This window comes from Muntiacus reevesi, chromosome 7, assembly GCF_963930625.1.
Source record: "Muntiacus reevesi chromosome 7, mMunRee1.1, whole genome shotgun sequence".
Taxonomy (NCBI): domain Eukaryota; kingdom Metazoa; phylum Chordata; class Mammalia; order Artiodactyla; family Cervidae; genus Muntiacus; species Muntiacus reevesi.
Genome location: NC_089255.1, coordinates 81,207,920 through 81,235,094, shown reverse-complemented (window position 1 = coordinate 81,235,094; position 27,175 = coordinate 81,207,920). Strand labels below are relative to the sequence as shown.

The 27,175-nt window shown below is 42.1% G+C and overlaps 1 protein-coding gene across 1 annotated transcript in view; it reads left to right on the top strand.

The window, feature by feature from the left end:
• Positions 1–6,332: 6,332 nt before the first annotated feature.
• The window catches only part of ZFYVE1 (zinc finger FYVE-type containing 1), a 44,398-nt gene continuing 23,555 nt past the window's right edge, over positions 6,333–27,175 (top strand). The window contains exons 1-2 of the mRNA XM_065941708.1: positions 6,333–6,550; positions 7,898–8,840. Coding sequence (XP_065797780.1) covers positions 8,358–8,840 — 483 coding nt within the window. The 5' untranslated portion in view covers positions 6,333–6,550; positions 7,898–8,357. The remainder of the gene's footprint in view (positions 6,551–7,897; positions 8,841–27,175) is intronic.

The following is a 27,175-nucleotide window of genomic DNA, read 5'->3' as shown; positions in this document are numbered from 1 at the left end:
CATAGGATGTAGCAATCCTACTTCTGAGTATTTATAGGAAGAAAATGAAACCACTAATTCTAAAGAATATATGCCCCCAGGTTCATTGCAGCATTGTTTACAGTAGCCAAGATATGGAAACAACCTAAATGTTCATTGAAGGGTGAATAGATAAAAAATATGTGAGAAACATAAGTAGTGGAATGTTATTCGGCCATAAAATCAATGACATTTTGCTACTTGTGACCACATGGATGGACCTTGAAGACTCTATGTTAGGTGAAATAAATCAGAGAAAGACAAACGTTGCATGCTCTCACTTTTATGTGAAAACAAACGAAAAAACCCAAGCTCAAAAATACAGGGAACAACAGATTGATGACTGCCAGAGGTGGAGGGAAGTTGAGAGGTGGGCAAATTGGGTGATGGGAGTCCAAAGAACAGACTTATAGCTATAAAATAAATACATCATGGGGGTGTAATGTATAATATTGTGACTGTAATCAATAATGTCATATTGCATATTTAAGATTTACCTTAAACTTTCTCATTCAGTACAGTTCAGTTCAGTTCAGTCACTCAGTCGTGTCCGACTCTTTGTGACCCCAAAGACTGCAGCACGCCAGGCTTCCCTGTCCATCACCAACTCTTGGAGCTTACTCAAACTCATGTCTATCATTACAAGAAAAAAATTGCAGGGACTTCCCTGGAAGTCCAGTGGTTAGGGCTTGTTGCTCCCGGGCCCAGAGCCTGGCTTTGATTTCTAGTTGGTTGGAGAGACAAGATCCCACAAGTCACATGATGTGGTTAAGAAAGAAAAGAAAAAATTGTAACTATTTATGGTGACAGATATTAACTATTGTGGTGATTATCTTACAGTGTATGTATACATCGAATAATGATGTTGTACACCTGAAACTAATACAATGTTAGACTCCAATTATAAGTTTTCAAAAATGAGTTGGGAAGTGTTCCCTCTTCTATTTTCTGGAAGAATTTGTGTAGAATTGGTATTGCTTCTTCCTCAAGTGTTTGGTAATAGTAACAGAATTCAACAGCAAAGCTGTCTGGGATTGGAATTGTCTTTGTGAGGAAGTTTTAAACTAAAATTCATCTTAATAGATAAAGGGTTATCCTGGTTACATTTAGAGTCATGTTTGGCAGTTTGCTTTAAGGAATTTGGCCGTTTCTTATAAGCAGTTGAATTTATAATAACAAAAAGTTATTAATACTATTTATTATTCTTTTACTCTATTAGGATTTGTAGTGATTTTTGTTTCCATTTCCGTCACTGTGTTTGTGTCTTTTTTCTCTTTTTTGGGTAACTCTAGATATAAATTTACTAATTTTAAAAAATCTTGTCACAGAACCATCTTTTGGATAATTTTCTGTATTGTTTTCTATATCATGAGTTTCTGCTCTGATCTTAATTATTTTTTCCTCTTATTTATTTTGGATTTATTGCTCTTGTTTTCTAGTTCCATAAGACAATAGCCTACATAACTGCTTTGAGACATTTATATCTTTCTGAGACAAACTTTATATCCTACAATTTCTCTCTAAGCATTGTCTTTATTTATTGTTTTCATTTTCATTCAACTCAGAATACTTTCTAATTTCTTTTGTGGGTTCTTTGACCAAAGCATCATTTAGAAGTGTATCGTTTAATTTCCAAATATTTGGGAATTTTCCAGATATATTTCAGATACAGATTTCCAGTTAATTCCATAGTGATCAGAGAAAACACTTTATATGATTTCAGTATTTCTAAATTTACTGAGATTTGTTTTATTGCCTAACATGATCTATTTTGATGAATGTCCTGTATATACTTGAAGAGAAGGTATGTTCTGCTGCTGTTGGGAATATCAAGTTGGTTGATAATGTTCAAGGCTTTCCTATTTTAACTGATTTCCTTCAACTCTTTGTGCATTTGTCTATTTCTCCTTTCATTTCAAACCTCAGACCTTCATGATGATAAAACCATGTTTACAAATTTTTAGAAGAGACACTTGTGATCATTACTATAGGATATAGTCCACCTATAACTGTGGGAGATAGTGGTGGACAGAGGAGCCTGGCGTGCTACAGTCCATGGGGTCGCAAAGTCACAACTTAAGAACTGAGCAATAGTCACACATAGAGACAGGTTTCTTTTCTTGCTCCCCCTGCTGGCAGGTAAAATTTTTTAGTCCATCCTTGGACTCCAAGCTTTCTTGGGGGGCTTCCCTTGTGGCTCAGCGGGTAAAGAATCCACCTGCAATGCAGAAGATCTGAGTTTGATCCCTGAGTTGGGGAGATCCCCTGGAGAAGTGAATGGCTACCCACTCCAGTATTCTGGCCTGGAGAATTCCATGGATTGTATAGTCCTTGGGGTTGCAAAGAGTCACACGTGACTTTCACTTTCTTTTCTTTTGCAAGGACTCTCTTTTATGGCCCAGTTTTCTCTTCTGTTTCTCTCCTTAGTAATTGTTATCAAGACTCTGAGACTTCTCTGGTGGTCCAGTGGTTAAGACTCTGTGCTCCCAATGCAAGGGTCCCGGGTTCGATCTCTCATCAGGGAACTAGATCCCACATGCCACAGCTAAGAGTTTGCGTCTTGACTGAAGATCTTCAACAAAGATTGAAGATCCCGAGTGCTGCAACTAAGACCTGACACAGCCGAATAAAGTAAATAAATATATATATAAAAAAGACTCTAGGATAGTCTCCCAAACTTCCCCGGGAATTACCACCCTGCTTGTGGTTTTTTTTTTTTTAGCTTTCTTTTTTGACTTTCTCTTTTTAACACTTGGGGATTGCTCTTATTTTCCTGTCAGTGTAGTAATGTATTTAAGTATATATTTTTTGTAGTTTACTTAACATCTGAGTATTCTGCTGCATAAGTCTTTTTAGAATACCATGTCAAGCATGCTCGAGGAAACAGAAGTTTCATTTTGAATTCCAAACTTTTTATTTATTTATTTATTTAATGTTGTTACTATGTACTCATGGTCCATGGTCAGCCTACTGATTGAACAAATGTCTCATCAACTCTCACACAACAGATATATATCTCAAACACAGAAAGGAGATTATATATTGAGCAAACTCTCTGTAGCAAATGTCCACTCTATTCACTGTTTTTGGATGTTATTTCTAAATGCCCTGGGCAGAGAATCTGACTGGCACAGCTAGGGATCAAGGTATTTTCTAGTACCTTTCTAGCAGAGAAAAAGTTTTTAATTTGTTGACATCTCATTGTATCAACTTTCTCTTTTATGAATTGTGCTTTTACTGTCATGTCAACAAATTCTTCACTTAGCCTAGGTCTTGAAGATTTTCTCATGTTTTCTTCTTAAAATTTTATAGTTTTGCATTTTGCATTTATATCTATGATCAGTTTTTAATCAATTTTTGTGTGAAGTATGAGGTTCAAGTTGAGGTTAATTTTTTTTCTTTTTGCCTATTTTTTTTGTGTGCAATTACTCCAGTATCATTCTTCCTCAAAGATAAAGGAAAGACAACGCTTCCTGTAACTGAGTTGCTTTTGCACCTTTGTCAAAAATTGAGTGCATTTCTCAAAGATGAGAAATGGAGAAGGAAATAAGATCTTGAATATGTTATTTGACGCCAAGATTGAGATTTGGCAGAAATGATAATCCCCAGATTGTTCAATTATGTGAACCAAATCATTTCTTTTATTGATTAAGGCAGTTTGATTCACAACTTCTGCCTTAACTATTGGAAGGAAAATATAGCTCATAGGTTGGTGGACTCAAACATAATTTGATGAAATAGATTATCATATTTTAAAACGACAAACCTGAAAACCTTTTACTTGTTTTGCATGTCTTGTTGGGGTTAAGACCTTTAAAAAAAAAAAAAAGACCTTTAAAATGCTGTGCTGAGTGACCTAAGGAAATCAGTAAGTCCAAAAACTTGGCTTGCTTACCTTGTAGGTTCTACTTTCCTGTCACCTTTTGCATTATTCAGTTTTTTCTAATTAAGATTTTTAAATTTTATTTTTTATAGTGAGATATACAAATGGGCTTCCCTGGTGGCTCAGAATCTGCAGGAGACCCGGTTTCGATCCCTGGGTTGGAAAGATGCCCTAGGGAAAGGAATGGCTACCCACTCCAGTATTCTTGCCTAGAGAATTACATGGACAGCAGAGCCTGGTGGGCTAAAATCCATGCGGTTGCACAGAGCGACTAACTGTATTGTATTGCAATGTATACAAATGGGAAAGTACAAAAAACACAGAAATTGTGTAGAGCAAAATCTAGTGAGTATTGGTATAGCTACTACGAAGGTCAAGAATAGAACACTACCAACAAACACCCAGATGCCTACCATGTGCCCTGATCATATCAGCTCCCTCCCTGAGTTAACCACTAGGTTTGTTGTCATTCAGTTGCTAAGTCAAATCTGTAGTCCCCACTCAACCCCACGGACTACAGCACACAGGCTCCTCCGGCTCCTCCACTATCTCCCGGTTGTTGTCGTTCAGTCTCTCAGTCGTGTCCTACTCTTTGCAACCCCGTGGACTGCAGAATGTCAGGGTTCCCTGTCCCTCACTATCTCCCGGAGTTAGCTCAAACTCATGTCCATCGAGTTGGTGATGCCATCCAACCGTCTCATCCTCTGTCGTCCCCTTCTCTTCCTGCCTTCAATCTTTCCCAGCATCAGGGTCTTTTCCAATGAGTTGGCTCTTCGCATCAGGTGGCCAAAGTACTGGAGGATTAAATACCATTTAAAGTTTTAAAAAGGATTAAATACCACTTTGGAGAAGGAAATGGCAACCCATTCCAGTATTCTTACCTGGAAAATCCCATGGGCGGAGGAGCCTGGAAGGCTACAGTCCATGGGGTTGCAAAGAGTCGGACATGACTGAAGCGACTTCACTTACTTACTTAAATACCATCTTGTCCTCAAGATATATTAATATCCTCATTTTATGCTTAGGAGTATGAAGCAAACTATTAAGATTATAAAAAATTATTGTGGTAGGTTAGAAATAAAACCTTTTAGGGAAATTTTGTGACATGCTAGCCAATCCTTAGAGCCTAGCTCAAGATCTTTTATCTTAAGTTCATTTCTAAAATCCCTCTTTTCCTCTTCTCCCTTTAAAACCTGAAAATTACAAACTGCTACAGATAGCTTAGTTCTTAGCATCTCGATTTGTGATGTGGCATTTCTCAACAAAGTTTTGTTGTTAGTCCAACTGTTGACTATCTGACCAGTCTTGAAAACATAATTTTCAGCAATTTAAACCTCACAAATAACTTATACTTTGTTATGTAGATTTGGCTTTACTATTGGTCTAACTATGTCCCTTGAATCATCAGGTAAAAAATTATCTCACTTTAATTCAGGAGATGGGTTCTTGTCCCAGCTTTGTCAATTATTTGCTTTATGACCTTGGCAAGTCACTTAACCATCGCTTTCTCTCCTGGGTTAACAATTATCAAGACAGAGTCAGATAACATGAGAATTGGCAGGGACCTTGGAGATTCCATTGATACAGTCCTTTTATTTCATAGAGAGTTGCATGATTTGCCCAAGAGCTTTTTAGAAAAATCATAGTCTTCAGCACCTCAGACCAGTGCTCTTTACACCAGGCTTTCTTCCGGTGTTGTTCTAAGAAACAACAGAAAAGACAAAAAGTGAAAGCACTGAATAAAAGACAATTGAAAAAAAAAAAAAAAACCCAAACAAAAAAACAGTGTTAACCATTAGCTTGTATTGTAGCCTGAAAATTTACCTGGATAAATGTACCCTTCTCTAACCAAAAGCCGATTTAAAACTTGGAAGTTCTGAAGGTAAGTAAGGAAAGGTCAGAGAAATAAATTAATGGAGGAAAAAAAAATTAATGCTTGACTTGCAGAACATTCCAAGACTACTCATATTCTCATATAAATTCTTTCTGGTCTTAGTTTGTGCAAGACGAAATTGGGTAACTGGAGACTGCCTGTTTTTAACACATTTCTAAAGGAATGGTGCGCAATAAAAGTTACTTGAAATCGAATTATTTGCCTGGCCTATACTACACATTACATCAGTTCTCTAATTTAGAGCCACTCCTTCTCTGGCCACTACCCAGGACCAACGTGCTGAAACCTGCGGAAACCGCAGTCAGCGCAAAAACTCCAAGTCCCATAATGCTCGAGGGCCTGTCTCTAGCGCCTCTTCGCAGGAGCAGCGTCTTCCGTATCGGGAGTTGTAGTCATTCAGAGGCTTCACTTCCGGGAAGTTGGGGAAGGGTGCCACTCCGAGGAACTACACTTCCCAGGAGGCTGTGCTCGCACCTCTCCGCCCTCGCCGCTGTCAGGCTCCACCTCTCCCGCTCCTCCCTCAGTGGACTGCAGCGCTCACGCCTTCCTGTTAGTCCGAGCAGGGAGAAGTTCACTCCGATCAGCTGATCCTAACTGACAACAGGAGAGGAGGAAGCCCGGGAGACAGCGAAGGAGGAGGGGGGGCGGAGATGGAGATGAGGATGGATCCACCGGTGCCCTGAAGAACAGCCCCCGCCTCCACCGGCGCCCCGTGGTTCCCGGACGCCGCCTCGCCGCGACAGAACTGCTTAGTGGTGGGGTTCCCGGGCCGCCGCGGTCGGGGAGGGAAGGGCACGGCCCTGCGCCGGGCGAGCGATAGCCCTGGAGCTCCCTCTGCCCCCGGGAGGAAGGGGGGGCGGGTGCGGCTGGGGTGGGGGTGGGGTGGTATAAACAATAGATTCGACTCTGGCCTCTGCCAGCGTGGGGGAGATTTGGGGGGACCTTCTTTGTTCTTAGATCCTGCTCCAGCCCCTCGGATTGAGGTGGTGTTGCCTGGGAGGAAGGAAGGGTGAGAAATCCCCGGCTGGGGAGAGGCGTCGAGGTGGGAGGCCGAGTGGGCAGGCTGTTTGCTTGGGTCCTGGTGGGCGGAGAGGTATCCTTTTGAAGGTTGGTTTTACATTTTTAATCAATTGTGACAGTTTTGATTTTTGTTAACGTTGCGGGAGCTGCTTGGGCACGCCTGTGTTTAGGGTGTAAATAAGGTCTCCTAGTCATTCCTTTCCGCCTTCTCTGTTTATCTAAAAATTAGATGGATAGATTGATTTCTGTATGGGAGGAGTGAATACCTGAGAGGAGGGCTTTACATTTCATTGGAGCATTAGAATGTGTGTCCAGACGAAGGGGAGTTAGAAATATGATTGTAGAAAGGACAAAAGCCCCTTTCTTGCCCCACTTATTTTTCTTTCTTTTTTTTTAAAGTTATTTTAAAGTTGGGTTTTGAGTGACAAAGAGAAAAATTATTTAACTTACTGCACGTCTGTCTTTGTAGTGGGCCATAGTGAAGGAATTCTGTCTCCTCTTGCTCCCTATTTTTGCAATTAGAGAAAAGGACGAAAGGAAGTACAATAATTGTTTTTAAGCACCATAGAATGGTGACTGTTTCCAGGTTTAGAGTCCTTAATAGGCATCTGTCTAGAGTTGAAACAGCCGGGTTACAAGGGTCTTTGGACCTGCCCAGGACTTTGATGGAGCTAGAGTTTATTATTATTGCTCCTGTAGCTTTTTACAGGCATCTTTCTTCACCTCTCCCAATTGTGGAGTGCAGGGACGGGTGCAGAAGGCTGTCCCTTCAAGGACTGTTTGCTTAGTGCTTTCAATTCTGAATTTAATAACTCAGGGAACAGAGAATTTCTGTCTGGGAAATAAAGCGAGAGTCTCTTAAGTGCTTTGATCCTAGAGGTAGTTGTTGTTTTCAAAAGGAACAGCCTTAATCATGATTTTGAAGAGAAATTTCTAGGATCAGAATGAGTCAGTGTTTAACTTTCAAGAATGAAATTTCTCTTGGGAGTTTTGGCCTCATATTTAATCACAATCTTTGTATTCTTTTTGTAAAGGTGCACTTCTTTTAGATGAGTGAAATACTTTTCCTGCCTCTATTCTAGGTATCCCCAGAAATATTGACTTGAGGTTGGATAATATTGAAAAACTCCTGACCACTCTTTCATTACCAAAACCTTGCGGCTGAGGCCCCACCCATGAGCCCACCTCAGTAAATCCATCAGATCTCTCTCAGATAGCCATAAAAGACCCTTTCAAGTTGATTTTGACCACATATTTGCCTGCACTTTATGGAGGATGAAACTATCAAACCAAATCAACGCTGCTGCTGATTCAAGAGTCTTAGAGGCAGAAAATTAAACATTGGAACATTTGTGAGTGTGTGAAGAATTCTAATAGGACATTAATTGTTTTTTTAAAAAAAACAAGACACTTTTTTTTTTAGGGTGTTCAGAACCCTGTGGAAGTTGTGTGCAGTCTTCAGACTGGACACCTGTGTCTTCACTTCCCCTGGGGAAAGCCCAGTTACCGTTACACGGTAGGTGGTTTCCTTCTAGTCTGAATATGAGTGCCCAGGCTTCCCCAGCAGAGAAGGGCCTGAACCCAGGGCTACTGTGCCAGGAGAGTTACACCTGCAGCGGGTCTGATGAAGCCGTCTTCGAGTGTGATGAGTGTTGCAGCCTGCAGTGTCTCCGTTGTGAGGAGGAACTCCATCGGCAGGAGCGCCTGAGAAACCATGAGCGGATCAGACTCAAAGCTGGCCATGTCCCTTACTGTGACCCCTGCAAGGGCCCCAATGGGCACGCTCCAGGTGTGAAGCAGAGGGCAGTGGTGAGGTGCCAGACCTGCAAAATCAACTTGTGCCTCGAGTGCCAGAAGAGGACTCATTCTGGGGGTAACAAAAGGAGACACCCCGTTACTGTCTACCATGTCACTAAGGTCCAGGAGGTGCTGGAAGAAGAAGGGATGGATGAGGAGACCAAGAGGAAGAAGATGACTGAGAAGGTTGTGAGTTTCCTCCTGGTAGATGAAAATGAAGAAATTCAGGTAAGTGCTCAGTGATGGTAGTGGAGGAGATGTGTTGTTGGCAGGTGACTCTCAGGGAACGTCCAGGAGGAGCTCACATTTTAATCGCTAAGAGGCAAGACTTCCGAAAGCTTAAGTTGCACGGAGTCAGGTTCAGTCACTTACCAGCTGCATGACCTTCGGCTGAATTATCAGTACTTTACCTCTCTGAGTCTTAATGTTCTCATCTATAAACTGGGGACAGTGCCTACTTCATTGGGTGGTTGTGAGGAAGAAATGACAGTGTTTGTAAAGCCTGTTAGATAATGAATACTCAGTATATGATAGCTGTCTTTATTATTATTAGGGTTATTATCAGAAGGAACTGATTTAGAACCACTTTCTGAATGAGAGCACTTTGGTAAGTTGTGAATCCACGTGAATGAGGAGAAACTGTTACAGGGAAAGAAACACTACTTTTTCGGTGAGTCCCAGGGGAGTGGAAGGCTGCAAGTCACACCCTGCTAGCTCCATTGGGAGACAGGTCTTTGAAAAGTGGGCATTTCCTAGGGGTAGTATCCTCTCCAGATGGGCTCTTATTCTCGTATATTGGCTTCTGAGCAGTAGAGGCCAGTAAGGGCATCTGTGGTTACAGGACTGGAGAATATTTGATTTAATTCTGAGCTAGGGAGAGGGTGGTGAGTGATAGGAGCAAGTTGGGGAGATGAAAGTATATGACAATTGGGCCGATTGGGAAAGGGGGTAGATAAATGTTTATACTTTCCACTGAAGCTAGTATCATTATCATGTCTATACTTTCGAATGAAGACTGCTTGAATTCACATCCTAGCTTCACTCACTGACTCTATAACCATGGATAAGTTATTTAAACTCTGAGCCTCAATTTCGCTTCCACATCATAGTAGCAACTGAGAGGATTCAAAGAAATTAGCAATGGAAATGGAAAGGCCCTTATCACCGGGCCTGGCATTTGGAGTCAGCATCAGTTTGTTGTATTTGTCTGTATCAGGGAGTATTTGTGGTACATTCAGTACTTTTAGCTGTGATGACTCCTCAAGCCTCCAGATTGGAGGAGTACGTTTGTAAGTTACCACTTGGAAACTCTCTAATTACCCTTGAATATTTTTCATCTGTCTTTTTGCTCTTTAGATAAGATTGTGGAGATGAACTGCATCATGATTTCTACGTACATGTATTGTTAGCTAAATACTTTGCTAACACAGGCTTTTCTTTCTTGGCTGAAAGGAACTAATAGAGTTATGGAAGAGTGACCCAGATCCCCTTCTGCCTCCCTTGTTAGCAATAATGTCTCTTTTATGGATTATGCTCTAATTGGGTGACAGTGTGGACTAAATATTTATAAATGGAACACTTGGATTTGGATGATTCTTGTTGGTTTTGCCACCAGTTCTCTTTAATGTGGAATACTTTGCAGTGTTGTCAGTTTCACAAAATGAGAGGAAGATTTGGGATGACCATTAATCCTCATGGATGTTGTGTCAACACCAAAAAGAGTGTTTTTTGAGGGGAGGAGGCTGTATTTTCTTTTCGTAGCATTGATGCATATTTCTTAATAGAGAATTAAGAAAATAGAAGAATGTATACCAAAGAAGACAAATCCAACTGTTTGTGCATCTTTTTTTCTTGTAATGTGTTATATATATATGTATATTATAATTGGGTTGTTCTGTAAAGATTTTTCCTTCGTAAACATTGACTACTTCCCAGGAAATAACATTTTATTAATTGCAAGCAGCTTTGGTTGGGACTAATGGATTAGATGAGAATTTTAGGTAGTGATTTGTTCTCATAGAGTCATAGTGGAAAAGTATGTGGAGAAACTGTCTGGTTCCCTTTTCTAATGTGAACGTCTTAAACAATTAGAGAGGTGATTGTCTGATATAAATCTAGATGGTGAACTCAGCTAGATTGTGAACTCCTGTGTTGTGCCCTGGGTCATACAATGGTGGACACATCAGCCCATAAATACTTGATTAGTGATGTCACATCTCAGCCTTAGTTTTTTAGAAATGCATATCTCATGCATACTTAGTAAAAAGGCTAAAACCATATGAAAGAACATACAATGACAAGAGTTCCCCTCCTACTCCATGCTCTTGGTCTCTTTTGTTAGAACATTTACCATTAACAGTTAACTCTGTGCCCTTCTAGAATTTTTGTCACTTATGCTTATGGATATATGTAAGCATCCTTTAAATTTTTCAACAAAAAGGGAATCTAATATACTTGCTGTTCTGTCCTTGGCTGTTTTTCATCAAAGCATACGTCTTGTAGAACTTTCCTTATCTGCATTTTGGGGTTTACCTCATTATTTAAAGGCTGCCTAGTACTCGGTTGAATGATTTTTCTATAATTTTAGCCTAATACAGGATATTTGAGTTGTTGCAACTAAGGATGTATTGAATATCCTATAAATCTATTTAGAAATGGAATCTTTGTCCAGTGATATGTGCATTTTGAATTTAGATCGATACTACCAAATTTCTGAACCTTATTTTCTTTGTTCCTGCAGTGCTTCTCTGAATCTCCCCTGGGTTCTGGTCTTGGCTCATCATAGTTAAAATTTAAAGAGCTCTTACTTTGGTACTTGGCACTGTGCATAGCATTTGAGCTCACCGAATCCTGATGATAAATAGCTCTGTATTAGTTTCTTACTGTTGCTGTAACAAATTATCACAGATTCAATGACTTAAACAACACAAGTTTATTTTATTATAGGTCAGAGATCAGAAGTCCTAAAATGGATTGACAGGGCTGTGTTCCTTCTGGAGACTATGGAAGAATTTGTTTCTTTATCTTTCTAGCTTCAAGAAGCCTCTTGTATACTTTGGCTTGTGGCCCCACCATCCGGCTTCAAAGCTAGTAGTGTTAACATCTTCTAATCCTTTTTTCCATCTTTTTTCTTCTGCTGTCACTTGCTTCTCTGCCTGTGGCCCTTCTGCCTCCCTCTTGCAAGGATCCTTGTGGTTACGTTGGATCCACTTGGATAATCCAGCATAATCTCCCCACCTCAGGGTCCTTAATTCAGTCATATCTGCAAAGCCTTTTTGCCCTCTGAAGTGACAGACATATTCACAGGTTCTAGGCACTAGGATGAGGGCATCTTTGGAGGTGGGGTGGGGGCAATTTCACCCTACTACAGCCTATGAAGTAAGTTGTATGTCTTAGTCAGTTGGGGAGTTATAATAGAATAGCATAGATGGGGAGGTTTATTAACAACAGAAGTTTATTTCTCATGGTTCTAGAGGCTAGGAAGTTCAAAATCATGGCACTGACAGATTCAGTGTCTGATGAGTGTTTGGTTCATGACAGCTGTCTTCTCACTGTGTCCTCACGTTGCAGGAAGAAGCTCTCTGGAGTGTCTTTTATAAGTGCACTAATCCTGTTCATAAGGTTTCTACCCTCATGACTGAATCACCTCTCAAAGGCCTTACTTCCTAGTGCTATCACGTTGGGAGTTGGATTTCAACATATGCATTTTAGGGGAATAACAGCATTTCATCTACAAGCAGTGTATTTTCTCGATGAGGACACTGAAACACAGAGAGATGAAATGACTTCCCAAGATCAAGTTACAGTAAGTGGCAGAGGATTTATGCTCCAAGATTCTTGTGCCATGATACTTCTGTTCTCTCTCACCAAGTCATTTAAACTTTCTAATCAAACTTCATTCTGGTCAGTAGCATCAGCTCACCAATTCCTCATGGCTACGGTGAGGATCAAATGAAACACAGTTCTATGTAAATGCAAGACTGTTAGCATTGAAGAACTCCTTCCTCATATCAGTGAAGATTTCATGGTTTAGGCCCCAATTTTGTTTTTCTCTGCATGTTTCTAGGCATTTGTGGGCTTTGGTCATTTTCAGTTTAGTGCATAAGGATTATTTTAGCAGCCTGTAGGCTGTTACTGTTATGTGAGGTTCCCTCAAATTCTCTGGCCTAGAATCTCCTAAGATTTATTGTTTGTGATCTGAGTATTATTTAATTTCTTTCGGAAAACCTGGAAGGACAAAAAGCTTCCTTTTGGAGGTGACAATTTTATCATTAACCTGTTGCCATTTGAGTGTATACTGAAATGGCAAATTTGGGGAGAGATTGACTTTTAGTCTCAGAAGCAGGAACTCATTGGTGGCTCTTAAATGGACACATTTGGCCTACTAGCCAAAGACATTTCATTCATTTCATCACATTTATGGAGTATATATGCTGGTGCCAGTCATTTCCTAGGCTCCAGAGATAAGGCTTGGTCCATGCCGTCATAGAGCTTACCATTAAGGGAGGAAAGCAAAGTTCACACATGTAAAACACATAAAAAAGGTGGTTTAGATGTATAATCAAGGAAGAGTGACCGAGAAGCCACTTTTGCCAGATGGTCAGGGAAGGTTTTATTGTAGAGGTGACTCTAAAGCAAAGACCTGATGGCTAATACTACCTGGGGAAATAGACCTCCAGACAGAGGAAAATAAGAACAGAAAGCAGGTGGGCTGGCACGTTTGAGTAGAGAAAGAATGCCTGTGTCGCTGGAGTGAGCTGACAGAGAGTGGTGGATGGAGGTGCAGAGGAAAGCAATTGCCGGATCCTGCAGGGCCTTGTAGGCCATGAAAATAAGTGTGGATTTTAAGTGTCATGGGATGCACCAGATTGCTTTATGCTAGAAGGTCACTTGCGCTGATAGAAGTTTTTTAGAGATGCTCTTGGCTTTGGTGTGAAGACTACATTATAGTGTCTAGCAGAGGGCAAGAGGAAAGTAGGGAACCCACTTAGGAGGCTGTAGTAGATGCAGGGGGAGAAGGAGCCTGGATTTGGCGCGATCATTGTCATGGTGAGATGGAAAGACATTGATGAATTTGGGACGAAGTTTGGAGGTGAAACAGGAATGCTGGTATGTTGAGTGGGCGAGTGAAGGAGTGAGAGAACTCAGTAGTGACTCATAGGCATTTGGTTTGTGCAAATAACACCTGCTTAAAACCCCAGGTTTAAATTGATAAAACCCCAGACTTATATTGATAAAACTTTTAAGAACTCAGTTCACATAATAAAGAAAAAGTTAAAGTAATCTCATTTGTTATTATTTAGCATGGTAGTTCTCAACCAAGGGTGATTTTGCTCCCCCCCGGGGGTGGGGGTTGGGGGGGGGCATTTGGTGATGTTTGGAGACTCCTCTAATTGTCACTGCTGGGGCATCAGGGATTATGTGCTCCTGGCTAGTGGGTAGAAGCCAGAGTCCTGCTATCTTAAAATGCATAGGGAAAAAAAAAAAAATGCATAGGGTAACCCCCACCTAGGGAATAACCTGGTACAAAATGTCAAGGGTGCTAAAATTGAAACTGATCTAAGAGATGAAGATTTGTTCTGATAGGAGACCTGGATTCCAGTGAAGTGGAAAACATTTAACCAGTACACCACTTTTTCTTCCCTCTTCTGGTTCTTTCTGTTCTTCAGAAGTAATTTAGCTGAAATCAATGTTATTTTCTGGCATATTTTGTAACCTCTAGTGAAATGGTTAGACCTTCTGTGTTGTAGTCATTGATTTTTCTAGACATTACTGGAACTGTACTTGGAAAACCAGAGACTCATGGGTCCATTATTTAGAAACTCACAGTAAGTAAATGATCCACACTGACAAGAGATCTATAGTCTCTTGAAGTTAGAGACAACGCCCTTAGCAAATAACTCAAAGGTTAGAAGAATAAAGTCCTAACAATTAGAGTTCTTAATGGAGGTAGTGGGTAGTATTTTCCTCTTTGTTGAGTCTTGTGAGGGATTCAGACATCTTGTCTTGCTGAAATATTTCTAGTCACAGAAATGGTGAAAAAATTCATATACTGTATATGTATATAATAAAATTATACATTTGTATATACACAGATACACATCTAATATATGCATATACAAATACTTAAGCCCCAAGTTTTTCTTTCTTTTTACAACCACTCCATTCTCCACCATCTCTTTGCTACAGACTTGCTATAACTGCCCTCTTAGCAGAACAGAGCAGCACACTCAGAGTCTGTCGCCCCTGTTTCATCCTCATGCTAACTGATCCCCAGCGGTAGGAGAGCTGAGTGCTCTTCATGCCAAAAAGCTCTGGAAGTTAAATCCCTTCCCGCTGAACATGTGGGGTACTAGGGAAGCCCAGTGACCCAGGAGTGGTCCATGAGACACTTAAGAAAGTGTCTCCTGGGCCAGGCCTTCCTAGACTCAGAAATCCGCAGCCTTGAGTCCTGTCTGAAAGGGAAGCCTGGGTGAGTCTTCCTGTCCTTGGGTGAAGTCAGTGGTGGACCTCATCTCACTGAGACCGTTCCTTTAAGAAGACCCATCACGTTGTTTGGCTGCTTCACTTGTTTACAGTCCCAGAATAGTGTGGCTCAGAACACTGGGAGTTGGCCTTTTTTTTTTTTTTTTTAATTGGCTAGAAGAGACATTATTCTAGTGGGATTCAGGAATGGAAAATAGCTGAGGATGTTTTTGTATTGTATGGGAATCCTTGACCCCAAACAGGCTGTGCCGGTCTGTCCCATTTCTGTTCTGCTTCTGTCTTAGACACATCTGTGGGTGACCCCCTTGGCCTTGTCCTCTGCTTCCTGGTCTAGGGTACCTTCCAGGGGCTTGCTCTTCCCAGGACCTCTGTTTCAGAGAAGCTGGCAGAAACCCCTCAGGACTTAATCGGTCGGTAGGTCAGGAACCTGGGGATCATAATCTTCTAACTTGTGGAATGTCCTCATTTTTCTCTTCGAATGGTCAAACTATTATAATGTAAGGACTCATTTTGGTGCTGTGGCTGGTTAGCCCTTTGGCAAATTCTGGTCAAAACATGAATATATTTACTCTTGGTCTTTAGGTGCCATGTTAAAAAATGTAACAAAAAAACCTTCCCATAGATCTGCTTAGGAGCTGTCTGTCAAAATAATAAGCAGTAATTGGTACAACAGCAGAGACTCCATCCCCCTCCACCACCTTTTACTCATAGAAACCCAAGTAAAAGCCCCTTTTGTTTAGTAATAGTAGTTGGGGGAGGGCATTGTATGATATTATTGGGAAACCAGGGTTGGGGATGACTCAGACAAACAGGAAGATGAAAGAACCCCTATTATATGCTTCTAATTTCTGCTCAGCATCTTGTGAGCTCACTCAGCCTTGGGCTCATTCAGTTGTAACAGACTCCTGGCATTTAACCTGGGAGGGTATTTTGTTTAGTCCAGGACTGTTTAAAATTTGACCCATGCAAGCCATCAAAACCACGCTGAGTCAGCTTTTCAGGGAACCTGTCTTTAACTGTTTCAAGTTATCTCCAGTTTGTATGATTCTAATTTTTTCCTGGCCTGTCAGTTCCTTGAAGTGATTGATTTTTTTTCTGGAATTCGGTAAACGTTTGGCTTTTTTGAGCCAGGGTTAGTATATTAGGCAGATTTCTTATTAAGTTGGCGGTGTCTGTTTTCCCTGTGGCTGCATCTCCTGGCTGTACTACTCTTGAATTGATCCTGCAGATTGTGTCACGTGGAAGCCTTCTGATGGATGGCTGGATTTTTCTGGGGAGTCCTGTCTGCTTTGGGAACAGCTCCCAAGAGATCATTTCTGGCTGAGGTTAGAACTGCTAGAATGTATTGAACACATTTGATCTGTGAGGGGCAACCAGCGGAAACCTAGTGGGTGAGACCACAAAGAAGGGAAAGAGATAGAAAGTTTTCAGGCGAGGAGGATTGGAAAGACCTATGGGAAGGGACCCAGGAACTTTTGGAGGCAGGAAAGGGTGGGTGTTTCCTTGGAGGATGTTTTGTTCGTTTTGCCCCTCTTTCCAGTGGCTTTTTGCCAGTAATTAAGAGGTTCCCTTTGACCTGTTTGTGAGGTCACCTTGGTGGTAGCTGGAATCCTTGATGGTGGCAGAGAGGTATACCCTCCATATGAAAGCACTTGGCCTCTGGCTTGAATTCATGGAGGATAATTCAGTTTTCTTATAGCTTCTGGATTTTTTTTCCCCCCTCCTTCCTAATTTTCTTCTGCTTGTGACTGGGTTATTGCTGTCTTTCCCAGGAACTTGACTCTTAGAGTACTTGAACAGACAGAGCCTGGTTCTGGCACGTAGTCACAGATACCCCAGGTTCAAGTTAAGAGACTATAATCCTAAGCAATTCAGCAGTCATAGAGTATTCTAGAAATTCCTCTACTTCTCAGCCCATTCTCCTGCCTGGTGAATATGTCATCCAGTTAATACATGGCTGAACCGTTTTCCATAATCTCTCATAACCTTTCTTTTCAAAGAGTTTAATTCAGCTTATGTGTATCATTCAACAGCAGTCATAATCATTTATTGAGCGTCAGTTTTCTGCCTTATTAGTTTGAGTAATCTCTGTGAAAAATGCTTTAAGGTGAAAACTGAGAGGTGAAGCATGCCTGGGGAGGGATGGCGAGGCCTCCTCTCCTGGGACGGCCCTGCTGCCTCCTGTGCCTGTCTCTGAGCAGAGACTGTTGAGGATCCTGATTCTTCGTGCACACCCTTTCTGGTCCTGCCGACCGGGCGTCTAGTCTGTGGCTGGTAGTCACCATTGTTTCTCCCCCTGTCCGTAGTCAGCTCTGTTGTTTGGAACTGGATCACCTCACGGGCAGCCAGAAAGACAGCCTGCTTTGCCTTTCTTCTCTCTCCTTCCCTCCCTCTTCCTCCTTTCCTTCTTTTGTTTCCTTCCTTCCCTAATTCTCTCTCCCTCTCTCCTCTTCCCTCCCTCCCTCTAGACCCTCCCTTCCCTCTCTCCCTCCCTCATTTCTTCCTTTCTTCTCCCCCTACTTCATGAATTATGAAGTTAAATCTACCACTGCCAGGGGAAAAACATTTCTTTCCAGTGCTACATGTAAATGATTTTAGGCTTCGTGAAAGTCGCTCAGTCGTGTCTGACTCTTTGTGACCCCGTGGATTGTATAATCCATGGAATTCTCCAGGCCAGAATCCTGGGATTAGTAGCCATTCCCTTCTCCAGGGGATCTTCCCAACCCAGGTCTCCTGCATTGCAGGTGGATTCTTTTTGAGCTACAAGGGAAGCCCAAGAATACTGGAGTGGGTAGCCATTCCCTTCTCCAGGGGATCTTCCCAACCCAGGGATCAAATCCAGGTCTCCCGCACTGCAGGTGAATTCTTTACGAGCTGAACCACCTAGGAAGCCCAAGAATACTTGGAGGGGGTAGCCTATCCCTTCTCCAGCAGATTGTCCCGACCCAGGAATCCAACTGCGGTTTCCTGCATTGCAGGCAGATTCTTTACCAACTGAGCTACCAGGAATCCCTTTAGGCTTATGTACCATATTCTTTTTTTTTTTTTGGCCACACCATCATGCACTTGGGGGATATTGCCGAACAAGGGATCTGATTGAACCTGGGCCCTCAGCAGTGAAAGAGCAGAGTCCTAACCATTGGACCGCCAGGGAACTCCTGCTTATGTACTGTTTTGGATTGTTCATACGTTTCTTCTCCTTTCACTGCTGTGAAGATTGAGTTTGCTGCATTTTTAAAAAAGGGATTGATCTAAAGAGACTTTGGCTTTCTAGTGCTGCCTTCCTTGACCACCAGATTTAAAAGAGCAACTCCTGGCTGTTGCTGTAGTCCCGCTCCGCTTTCCTGGTTTTTCGTCACTCTGCTTATCCTTGTTTGACATAACATGTACTTAAAACCAACCCTTGTGGTATAACTTACACATAATATAATATGTACATCAAAAACCATTTTTTTGTTTTTTGGCTGCATCCCATGGCCTGTGGGATCTTGGTTCCCAGACCAGGGATCCAACCTGAGGCCCCTGCATTGGAATCTCGAAGTCTTAACCACTAGGTCGCCAGGGACGTCTCCGTAATGTACACATTGTAAGTGTACAGATTTGTGAGTTTCAACAAATGTGTGTACACCTGTGTAACCACCTCCGCAACACTCGAGATGTAAGTACCGCACGCTAACCGATTGCACCCCTGGAGCTCCCGTAACGCTCAAGGTATAGAGCGTTTCCATCCCCTCAGGTTTCCTTCTGACTTCCGTCCCCAGCAATCACTCATCTGCCCTCTACAGCTACAGATTTGACTTTCTTAGAGTTTCGTGTAATCATTCGGTACTGTTCTGTATCTGGCTTCTTGCACTTACCATCATGTTTGTGAAGGTCATCTGGTTGTTGCATGTCTCAGTTCATTTCTTTGTATTGCAGAGAAATTCCATTGTTTAGATGTACTGCAGTTTCTTCATTCACTCGTCCATGGACATTTTGTTTGCCGTATATATTGTTTGTTTATTGTCTTTCTTCTTCCCATTAGCCTGTAAGCTTTCTGAGGGCACTGATTTTTTTATAGGGGTGTTAATTCATGTAACATAAAATTAACCATTTTTAAGTGAACGATTCATTGGTATTTGGTACATTCAGTGTGGTGCGGCCACCACCTTTGTCTAGTTCTAAAACATTTTCATCATCCTAGAAGAAAACCCTGTACCTGTTAAGCGGTCCATCCCAGAGGGCAGTGATTTTTTGTCTTTTTTATGCAACAATTGTCATTTTCCAGTTATAAAAATAACATAGACTGGTCATGTTAAAATACTGAAGATACAGAACTACAAGAAAGTATCCACTTTTAATTTTACACTGAAAACCACTAGTACCTTCAGTTCTTTTGAATGTTGCATTTGCTCTTTGAGTGTGGCCTAGAGGCAGACCAGGGCACTGCAACATCAGTCAGCACTTTTTTTATTTAACAGCATTTACCGCACGCCTCAGCTGTGCTGAGTGCTTGCTGTGCATTCTGTCAACTTAATCCTCACTGCAATCCTGTGAAGTAAATTACATTGTTACCCTCATTTTACAGGTGAGATAATGGAGTCCCAGGGAAATTAAATAACTTCTTTAAGGTTATTCTGAAGTCAGTGAGTGATAGAGGCAGATTGGACCCCTCCGCTTTTTTTTTTTTTAATATATATTTTTATTTATTTGACTGTGTTGGGTCTTAGTTGCAACATGAGAACTCATGTTGAGACAGGTAGGATCTTAGTTCCCCAACCAGGGATCAAACCCAGGCCCTCTGCATTGGGAGTGCAGAGTCTTAGCTGTTGGACCGCCAGGGAAGTACCCCTCCACTTTAAAAAAAGATATTTTCTTGGCCACACCGCACAGCTTGTGGAATCTTAGTTCTTCAGCCAGGGATTGAACCCATGCCCCTTGCAGTCTTAACCACCGGACCACCAGGGAAGTGACCAGATTGGACCCTTAGGGGTAATACTGTGCCATTCCCTCACCTAGAGAGAATATAATGTCTAGACATTCTGTGCTGTGTTTATTCACTTACTTAACAAGTAAGTACAGATTTTCTGTTGTGTCTCAGGCCCTGTGTTAGGGCACCAGTGGTGAACAGCACGACCTAGACCCTTGCCAGCCTGGAGTATGCTCTAGAGGGAAGCTGGAACCAGGAATAATGGGAAAATGTTAACAGAGGTGGTGGGTGGGAACTGGAGGCTATGAGTAAGAGAAGGGTAGAGAAAATTGTCCCTGGCGCGATCTAGGTGGAGGTGGATCTGAATCGAGCTCTTGCTTTTTAAAAAATTAAAACATTTCCTTTGTGGTTTATCACAGGATATTGAGTGTAGTTCCCTGTGCTCAGCTCTGCCGACTTCTGTCTAGCCTGGAGTTGTTACTACTAATCCCAGAGCCTTTTGCCAGAGCATCCGTCTGTTTCTATAGCTGGCCAGATATAAGTATGCCATGCCATGCCACTGAAAAGGGGGCATCTTTCATTTGGAAGCTCTTTGGAAGAGTTCCTTGAGGATGATGTGGGTCTTGAGGATGACGTGGTATTTGCAATCCCCAAAAGCTAGTATTGCTTTGGAAAGGCTTTCACTCAGGTATAAATAGACAGCTGAACTGGGTGAGTTGGGTGAAGTCAAAGAAACTGACCAGGGAGCTAAAACTGACCCATCTAAAAGAATGTGTTTTGTGGATCATCTCTACGTAGAAACATTTCTCCTTCCTGCTAGAAGAGCTGCAAGGCAGCACTGTGAGGTCATATGTCAGAGGCACCACTGGTAGTTAGAAGACACGGGAGGAGAATTCCTGACTTCTCAAGTAATGGAACTCTTTTGAGGATGCTGGAGTGGAAGAAAATGATCTTTGCCCTTAGCAAATGCGCTCAATGTGTCTGTGAAGCCAATCTTGTGACTTTAGTGGTCTTAAGAAAACATTTGATTGAGAAACAATTGTGTTTTACATGAAACTTGATTGGCACATGCATGGATAAACACAACAATGTACAGTGCTTTGAGGAGAGGATGAAAGGTAATTTTCTGAACTAGTTGGGTTTGGGGGAGCAGGTTTACTAGAACTTTATGGCAGTAGGGATTTGCTGTTGGAATGGAACCTCCTTTGGTTTTGGACTTTAACAGTGGACTGACTCCTTATCTGTTTGACATTGTTTAAGTAAAATTTTGTCTGAAAATTAGGCCATGAACTTAAATCTTTGCTTGGAGTTTTTTTCAACATGATGAAAATGGCTCTGGATTTTTCAGAGAAGAGTGTCCTCACTTTCTGCTTCTTTCCTTCCGACAGAAGATGGAAAATGTTAACTAAATTTTATACTTATATTGGTCTTACACTGTTAGATTAGTGCCAGATACTAGATGAAGCTTGATACGTATTTGTTGATTGGTCAACAGAGAAAAAACACAGCCTAAAAGTTGAGAATTAGGTTTTACTTGGTGACTTTACTGAGGAGTATAGCCTAGGGTAGCCTCCCAGATGGCTTTGAGGAACTGTTTCAAGGAGTTGAAAGAGGAACCAGGATATAAGGGAGTTTTTGCTGGGGAAAAAAAAAAAGAAAAATTTTCTAGTCCAACATCAAAAGATCACTGCTAATCACAAAGAACAGAAATCTCAAGTTAATGATTTCAGTTCTTTTCGGTGGGAAGATGCAAGAGTATGGTCTCATTGAAATTATTCCTTTGATATACATCTTCACTATCCAGAGTCAGTATTCTGTTTCTTTCCATCCTGAATCCCCTCAGGGTGAATCATGGCAGGAGGGGTGGGGTGGCTGCAGTGACCGATGGCTTGATGGAAGCAACATTAGTTGTTTACCAGAATGACAGACAGCATTCTTTGTTTACTGAAATGGCCAGCAGCATATTTTTTGTCTACAGATTAAATGAAGTAATCAAGTTCTCGTTTCCTTCTGAGATAGTGGTCCCAGTTCTGCCAATATTGAGAATCTGGTTTGGTTTCTTTGAGTTTTATCTCTTTGTTGGAGTTCAGGCAAAAATGGAATGAAGGCAGAAAAAACCAGAGTTGTTGTTCAGTTCCTGAGTTGTGTCTGACTCTGTGACCTTATAGACTGCAGCATTCCAAGCTTCCCTGTCCTTTACTGTCTTCCAGAGTTTGCTCAAATTCCTGTCCTGAGTTGTTGATGCTATCTAACTATCTCATTGGCTGCCGGCCTCTTCTTTTGCTTTCAGTTTTTTCCAGCATCAGGGTATCTTCCAGTGAGTTGACTCTTCGCATCAGGTGGCCGGAGTTTTGGAGCTTCAGCATCAGTCCTTCCAGTGAATACTCAGGGTTGATTTCCTTTAGGATTGACTGGTTTGATCTCCTTGCAGTCCAGGGGACTCTCAAGAGTCTTCTCCAGTACAGACCCTCACATAAATGTAATTAGTGGAAACTTAACTTTGGGGATAATTTATCAATTTTGAATAATTTTAGAATCTCAGTGGAGAGGTATAAAATCATCTGTTGTCCAAGGGTGGAATTTACCATGAGCGCTGTGAGGGGCAGAGAAGTCATGCTTCCCTTAGCCCTTTCATTACTTTGGGAAAGGACCTGATTTTGTCCTCAGCTATGAAAACTTAGAGGACTGTGTGTTTGTAGTTGGTGCAAATCAGATCCTCTGCACCCAGAGTGACCAGAACTGAGAGGACCTCAGCCCTGAGTTTCTTTCCTTTGGAGTGTGTTCCAGTGTCTTCACTGCCTTTGCTCTGTTGAACTTTCCTCCTTCCAAGGCTTTTTACTTCGATTTCTGTCCCATCTTTTGCTTTTCCCTCCCTCGGCCGCCTCAGAGCAAAGCCCACATGGTCATTCTTCCTGGAATAATTCTCTGAGGGCCGAGAAGGAATCTCTCCAGGGAGACTGTCATCATTCCCCTTGCCTGCTTGGGTCAGAGGTTGCCTTTTTCACTGTTGTAAACTGCTCTGAACTCTGAGCTGAAACAGTATAGATCATTGAGTACTATAACATTTCATTCTAGAAATTCTCCTTGGAACTTCACACAAAGTGAAAAGCTTTGTGGGTGAGACATTGATGGAGGGGTGTGTCGTTTGGTTTCTTCAAGATGGGTATGGTGATAGTCAAAGTCGCTCAGTCGTGTCCGACTCTTTGTGACCCCATACAGTTCATGGCATTCTCCAAGCCAGAATACTGGAGTGGGCAGCCTTTCCCTTCTCCAGGGGATCTTCCCAACCCAGGGATCGAACCCAGGTTTCCTGCATTGCAGGCGGATTCTTCACCAGCTGAGCCACAAGGAAAGCCTAAGCTATAACGTCAGTATCAATAATACTATGTTGTTTTGCTTAGGGGGAGTGGAAAGGAGTTATCAGGAGCAAGCAGTGAGATCTTTTCGTTTTTAGATAGAATTATTTTAGATTTCACCCCATCACTGCCTCAGTCCCTGGATGAGCAACCTCTGAGCCACAAGCAGGCACAAGCCCGGGTGCTCCTGCTGTGCCCCTGGGTGTTTTCCCAGCGGGCTCGTCTTAACTAAATAATGGCTGGTATCATCAGGCGCTTGCTGTGTGCCAGGCGTGTACTGTGCCCTTTGCGTGCCTTATCGCCTTTAGTCCTCTCAGTAGCCTTATAGGTTGTAGAATCTCTTGCCATCTCATTTCCCTGAGGTTTCAGGAGTTAAGTAGCTTTTCCCGGGCCACTCTGGGAGTGGAATTTGGGGGTTGCTGACTTGCCTGAGGTCCATGTGAGCAGGAGGAGGACGGAAGGCAGAGGAAGGCAAAGGAGGAGCGCCTTTGGGGTGTTGCTCCTGTTTTTGCTTTTGGGTCAGGGCCGAGGAGCATTCCCAGCATGTCAGGTTGGGTGGGGTGACCAGTTGGCAGGGCTCAGAGTCAGGTAGCTTATTTTAGCCCAGGAATGGAGCAGAGTGGGAGCAGGCAGACGGGGAAGAGGCGGAGTGAGTAGAGCGCAGCCTTGTTCTCCCGGCCCCCGGCCTTCCTTCATCAAGGGGAATCTTCTTATCTTTCCTTGACCTTCTCTTCTGCCAACTGAGGGCCTCCCAGGTGGCTCAGACAGTAAAGAATCTGCCTGCAGTGGGGGAGACCCGAGTTCAATCCCTAGGTCAGGAGGATCCCCTGGAGAAGGGAATGGCAGCCCACTTCAGGATTCTTGCTTGGAGAATCCCATGGACAGAGAAGTCTGGCGAGCTACAGTCCATGGGGTCGCAAAGAGTTGGACTCAGACACTAACGCTTTCAGTTCACTTTGTTCTGACTGAAAAACCGGTCTTGCTGCTTACTACCTAGGCTGTTGTCTCCTTCCTGGCTCAGGGGAAACTGCCCACAGGTGAAGTATGAGTTGAGTAGTATAACAGGGAGCAAAAGAATGCGAAAGGCAGAAGAAGGAAAAACAAAGCATGGTTTCCATTTGCCAGGCATTTTCTCGTTTATCTGTTGATTTGATTAGCAACCAGTACCCAGTCAGGGGAGGCAAAGATGGTTATATCCTCATTTTACATGTGGAAAAATGCAGTCAGTGCATACTGAATGATTATCCAGGGCTCCTTGGTAGAAAAACCAGCCTGAGGTTTGAACTCCACCTCCTAGAATTCTTTGCGCTGGACTCATCTGCACATGCGCACATGTACTTGTGTGTTTAGCATACCCCGGGACACCTGGTGCCAAAATCGTATCCCCAAATGCTGACTCCAGTGAGTTACTTATATATGTTATGCCCATCATTTGGTGGTACTTAATTGGTATAAATCTTGAGACATTTAACTCTGTACCTAACAGCTCCTACAGGCCCCTTTTCAGGTGCCCACTCTTGAGTGTCCTGGATACCTATTGTGGGTTTTTTTTGGACAATGGATTCATGATTGAGTTCATTTCCAGGGGAGAAAACCCCTGGGCCTCATCTTCTTCCTCCAGACTGTTTGATGACTCTTGCAGCTGGCCACTCTGACCTTATCTGACTCCTTGCTGGTAGAGGTTTATGGAGCTTTTGTTTTGTTTCTCTTGCGGCCAGCTTAGCAGCTTGGAATGATACTGGCTGAGTGACATGGGTCCAAAGTGGGCTGTTCTGTGTAACTTCTTGTTCTCTCAGTTGCCTGGGAGATCAGTGAGCCCAGCTATCAAATGCTGCTGCTGTGTTCAGCCCTGTGGACGATCGAGGGTGGAGAAAAGTGATCAAAGTACCTAGCAAGGTGCACTGCATTTATTCATTCGGTAACTAGATATTGAACAACTCTTCTGTGCCAGGCTGTATCCCAAGTACTGGGGATGTAAAGGCAGACTCAGTTCTACCCTCGTGGATCTAGCGAGGGGCAGTGTCAGTGCAGTGGGCATTCAGTAAATAAAATATTGTCATTAAGGCTGTTCCTGTAATAATCATAGCGATGTTATTAATAGAATAGTGCTTTACCATCTTGATAAGATTATGGGAAATGAAGACATCATATTATCACCTCCAGTGGTCTGCATTCCTGTAACTTTTTATCAAACCAGCAGACTCTTGAGAGTCAGGAATGTGTTTTTTTTTTTTTGTTTGTTTGTTTGCCTCCTGGCTGGAGAACGAGTTGTAAAGATTCATCACTCCCTTAGCTGGAGTAGAACTCCTTTAGCTGGAGTGTTTGAATTAGGAGATTTGACCCTGGGAATTTGTATTCTGAGAGTTATAGACCCTGAGCATCTTCCTGGAACTCCAGTCTGGGATCTATCTCACTGACACCAGCTCCCTTCCTTCCTGGCCTGACTTTTTTTTTTTTTTAATTTCGTTGCGGCACATAAGCTTTCTCTGTTTGTGGTGTGGGCTTCTCTTGTTGTGGAGCATGGGCTCTAGAGCTTGCAGGCTCAGTAGTTGCGGTGCTTGGGCTCAGTTGCCCAGTGGCATGTGGGATCTTAGTTCCTTGTTTAGGAACCTGCATCACCTGCATTGGAAGGTGGATTCTTAACCACTGGACAACCAGGGAAGTCTCATGGCCTGACTTTTTATAAGGACTGCAGTGTTTTTAAACTGTAAACAGTCGAATTATGAATAGAAGGAGTTTGACTAGTAAGTTGTTCTTTTTTTTTTTAAACAGTTTTACTTAGATGTAAGTGACATACCATGTATTTATCATCCTTTTAAAATATACAATTCGGTGCTTTCAGTATATTCATAAAGTTGTACAGTCCTTAGTACTGTCTAAGTCCTTAGCATTTTCATCAACCCAGATAGGAACCCTGTACCCACTAGCAGTCACTCCCTATTTCCTGCTTCCCTTCACCCCTGGCAGCCACTAATATATAATCTGTCTCTATGAGCTGACCTATTGTGGGCATTTCATATAAAAGGAATTGTATGTAACATTTTGTGTCTGGCTTCTTTCACTTAATATAATGTTTTCAAGGTTCATCCATGTTGTAGCATACAGTACTTTTTATAGTTGAATAATATTCAGACATTATATGTTCATTCATCAACTGATGGACATGTGGGTTGTTTCTATCTTTTGTTATTATGAATAATGCTGCTGTGAACATTCATGTTCAAGTTCTGTGTGGATGTATCTTTTTAACTCTCTTGGTTTATACCTAGGAGTAGAGCTACTGAGACATATGGTAACTCCGTGTTTCACTTTCTGAGAAACTGCCATGCTGTTTTCTAGGGTGGCTGTGCATTTTGCATTCTCATCAGCAGTGTATGAGCTTTGAAATTTCTCTGTATTCTCATCAAAACTTGCCATTGTCTTTTTGATCATAGCCATCCTAGTGGGAGTGAAGGGATATCTTCTTGTGGTTGGTTTGCATTTCCCTGATGGCTATGGTGTTGAGCATCTTTTCACGTGCTTATTGATAATTGTATGTCTTCTTTGGAGAAATATCTGTTCAGATTTTTTGCTTAATATTTAATTAGGCTATTTTATCTTACTGAGTTGTAAGAATTATTTACATATTCTGGAGCATTAGTCCCTTATCAGATATGTGGTTTGCAAATATTTACCCCCATTCTTTGGATTGTCTATTCATCTAATGGTATCCTTTGCAGAATAAAAGTTTTTAATTTTGATGAAGTTCATTTTATCCATTTTTTCTTTTGTTGTATTGCTTTTAGTGTCATATCTAAAAAGACATTGCCTAA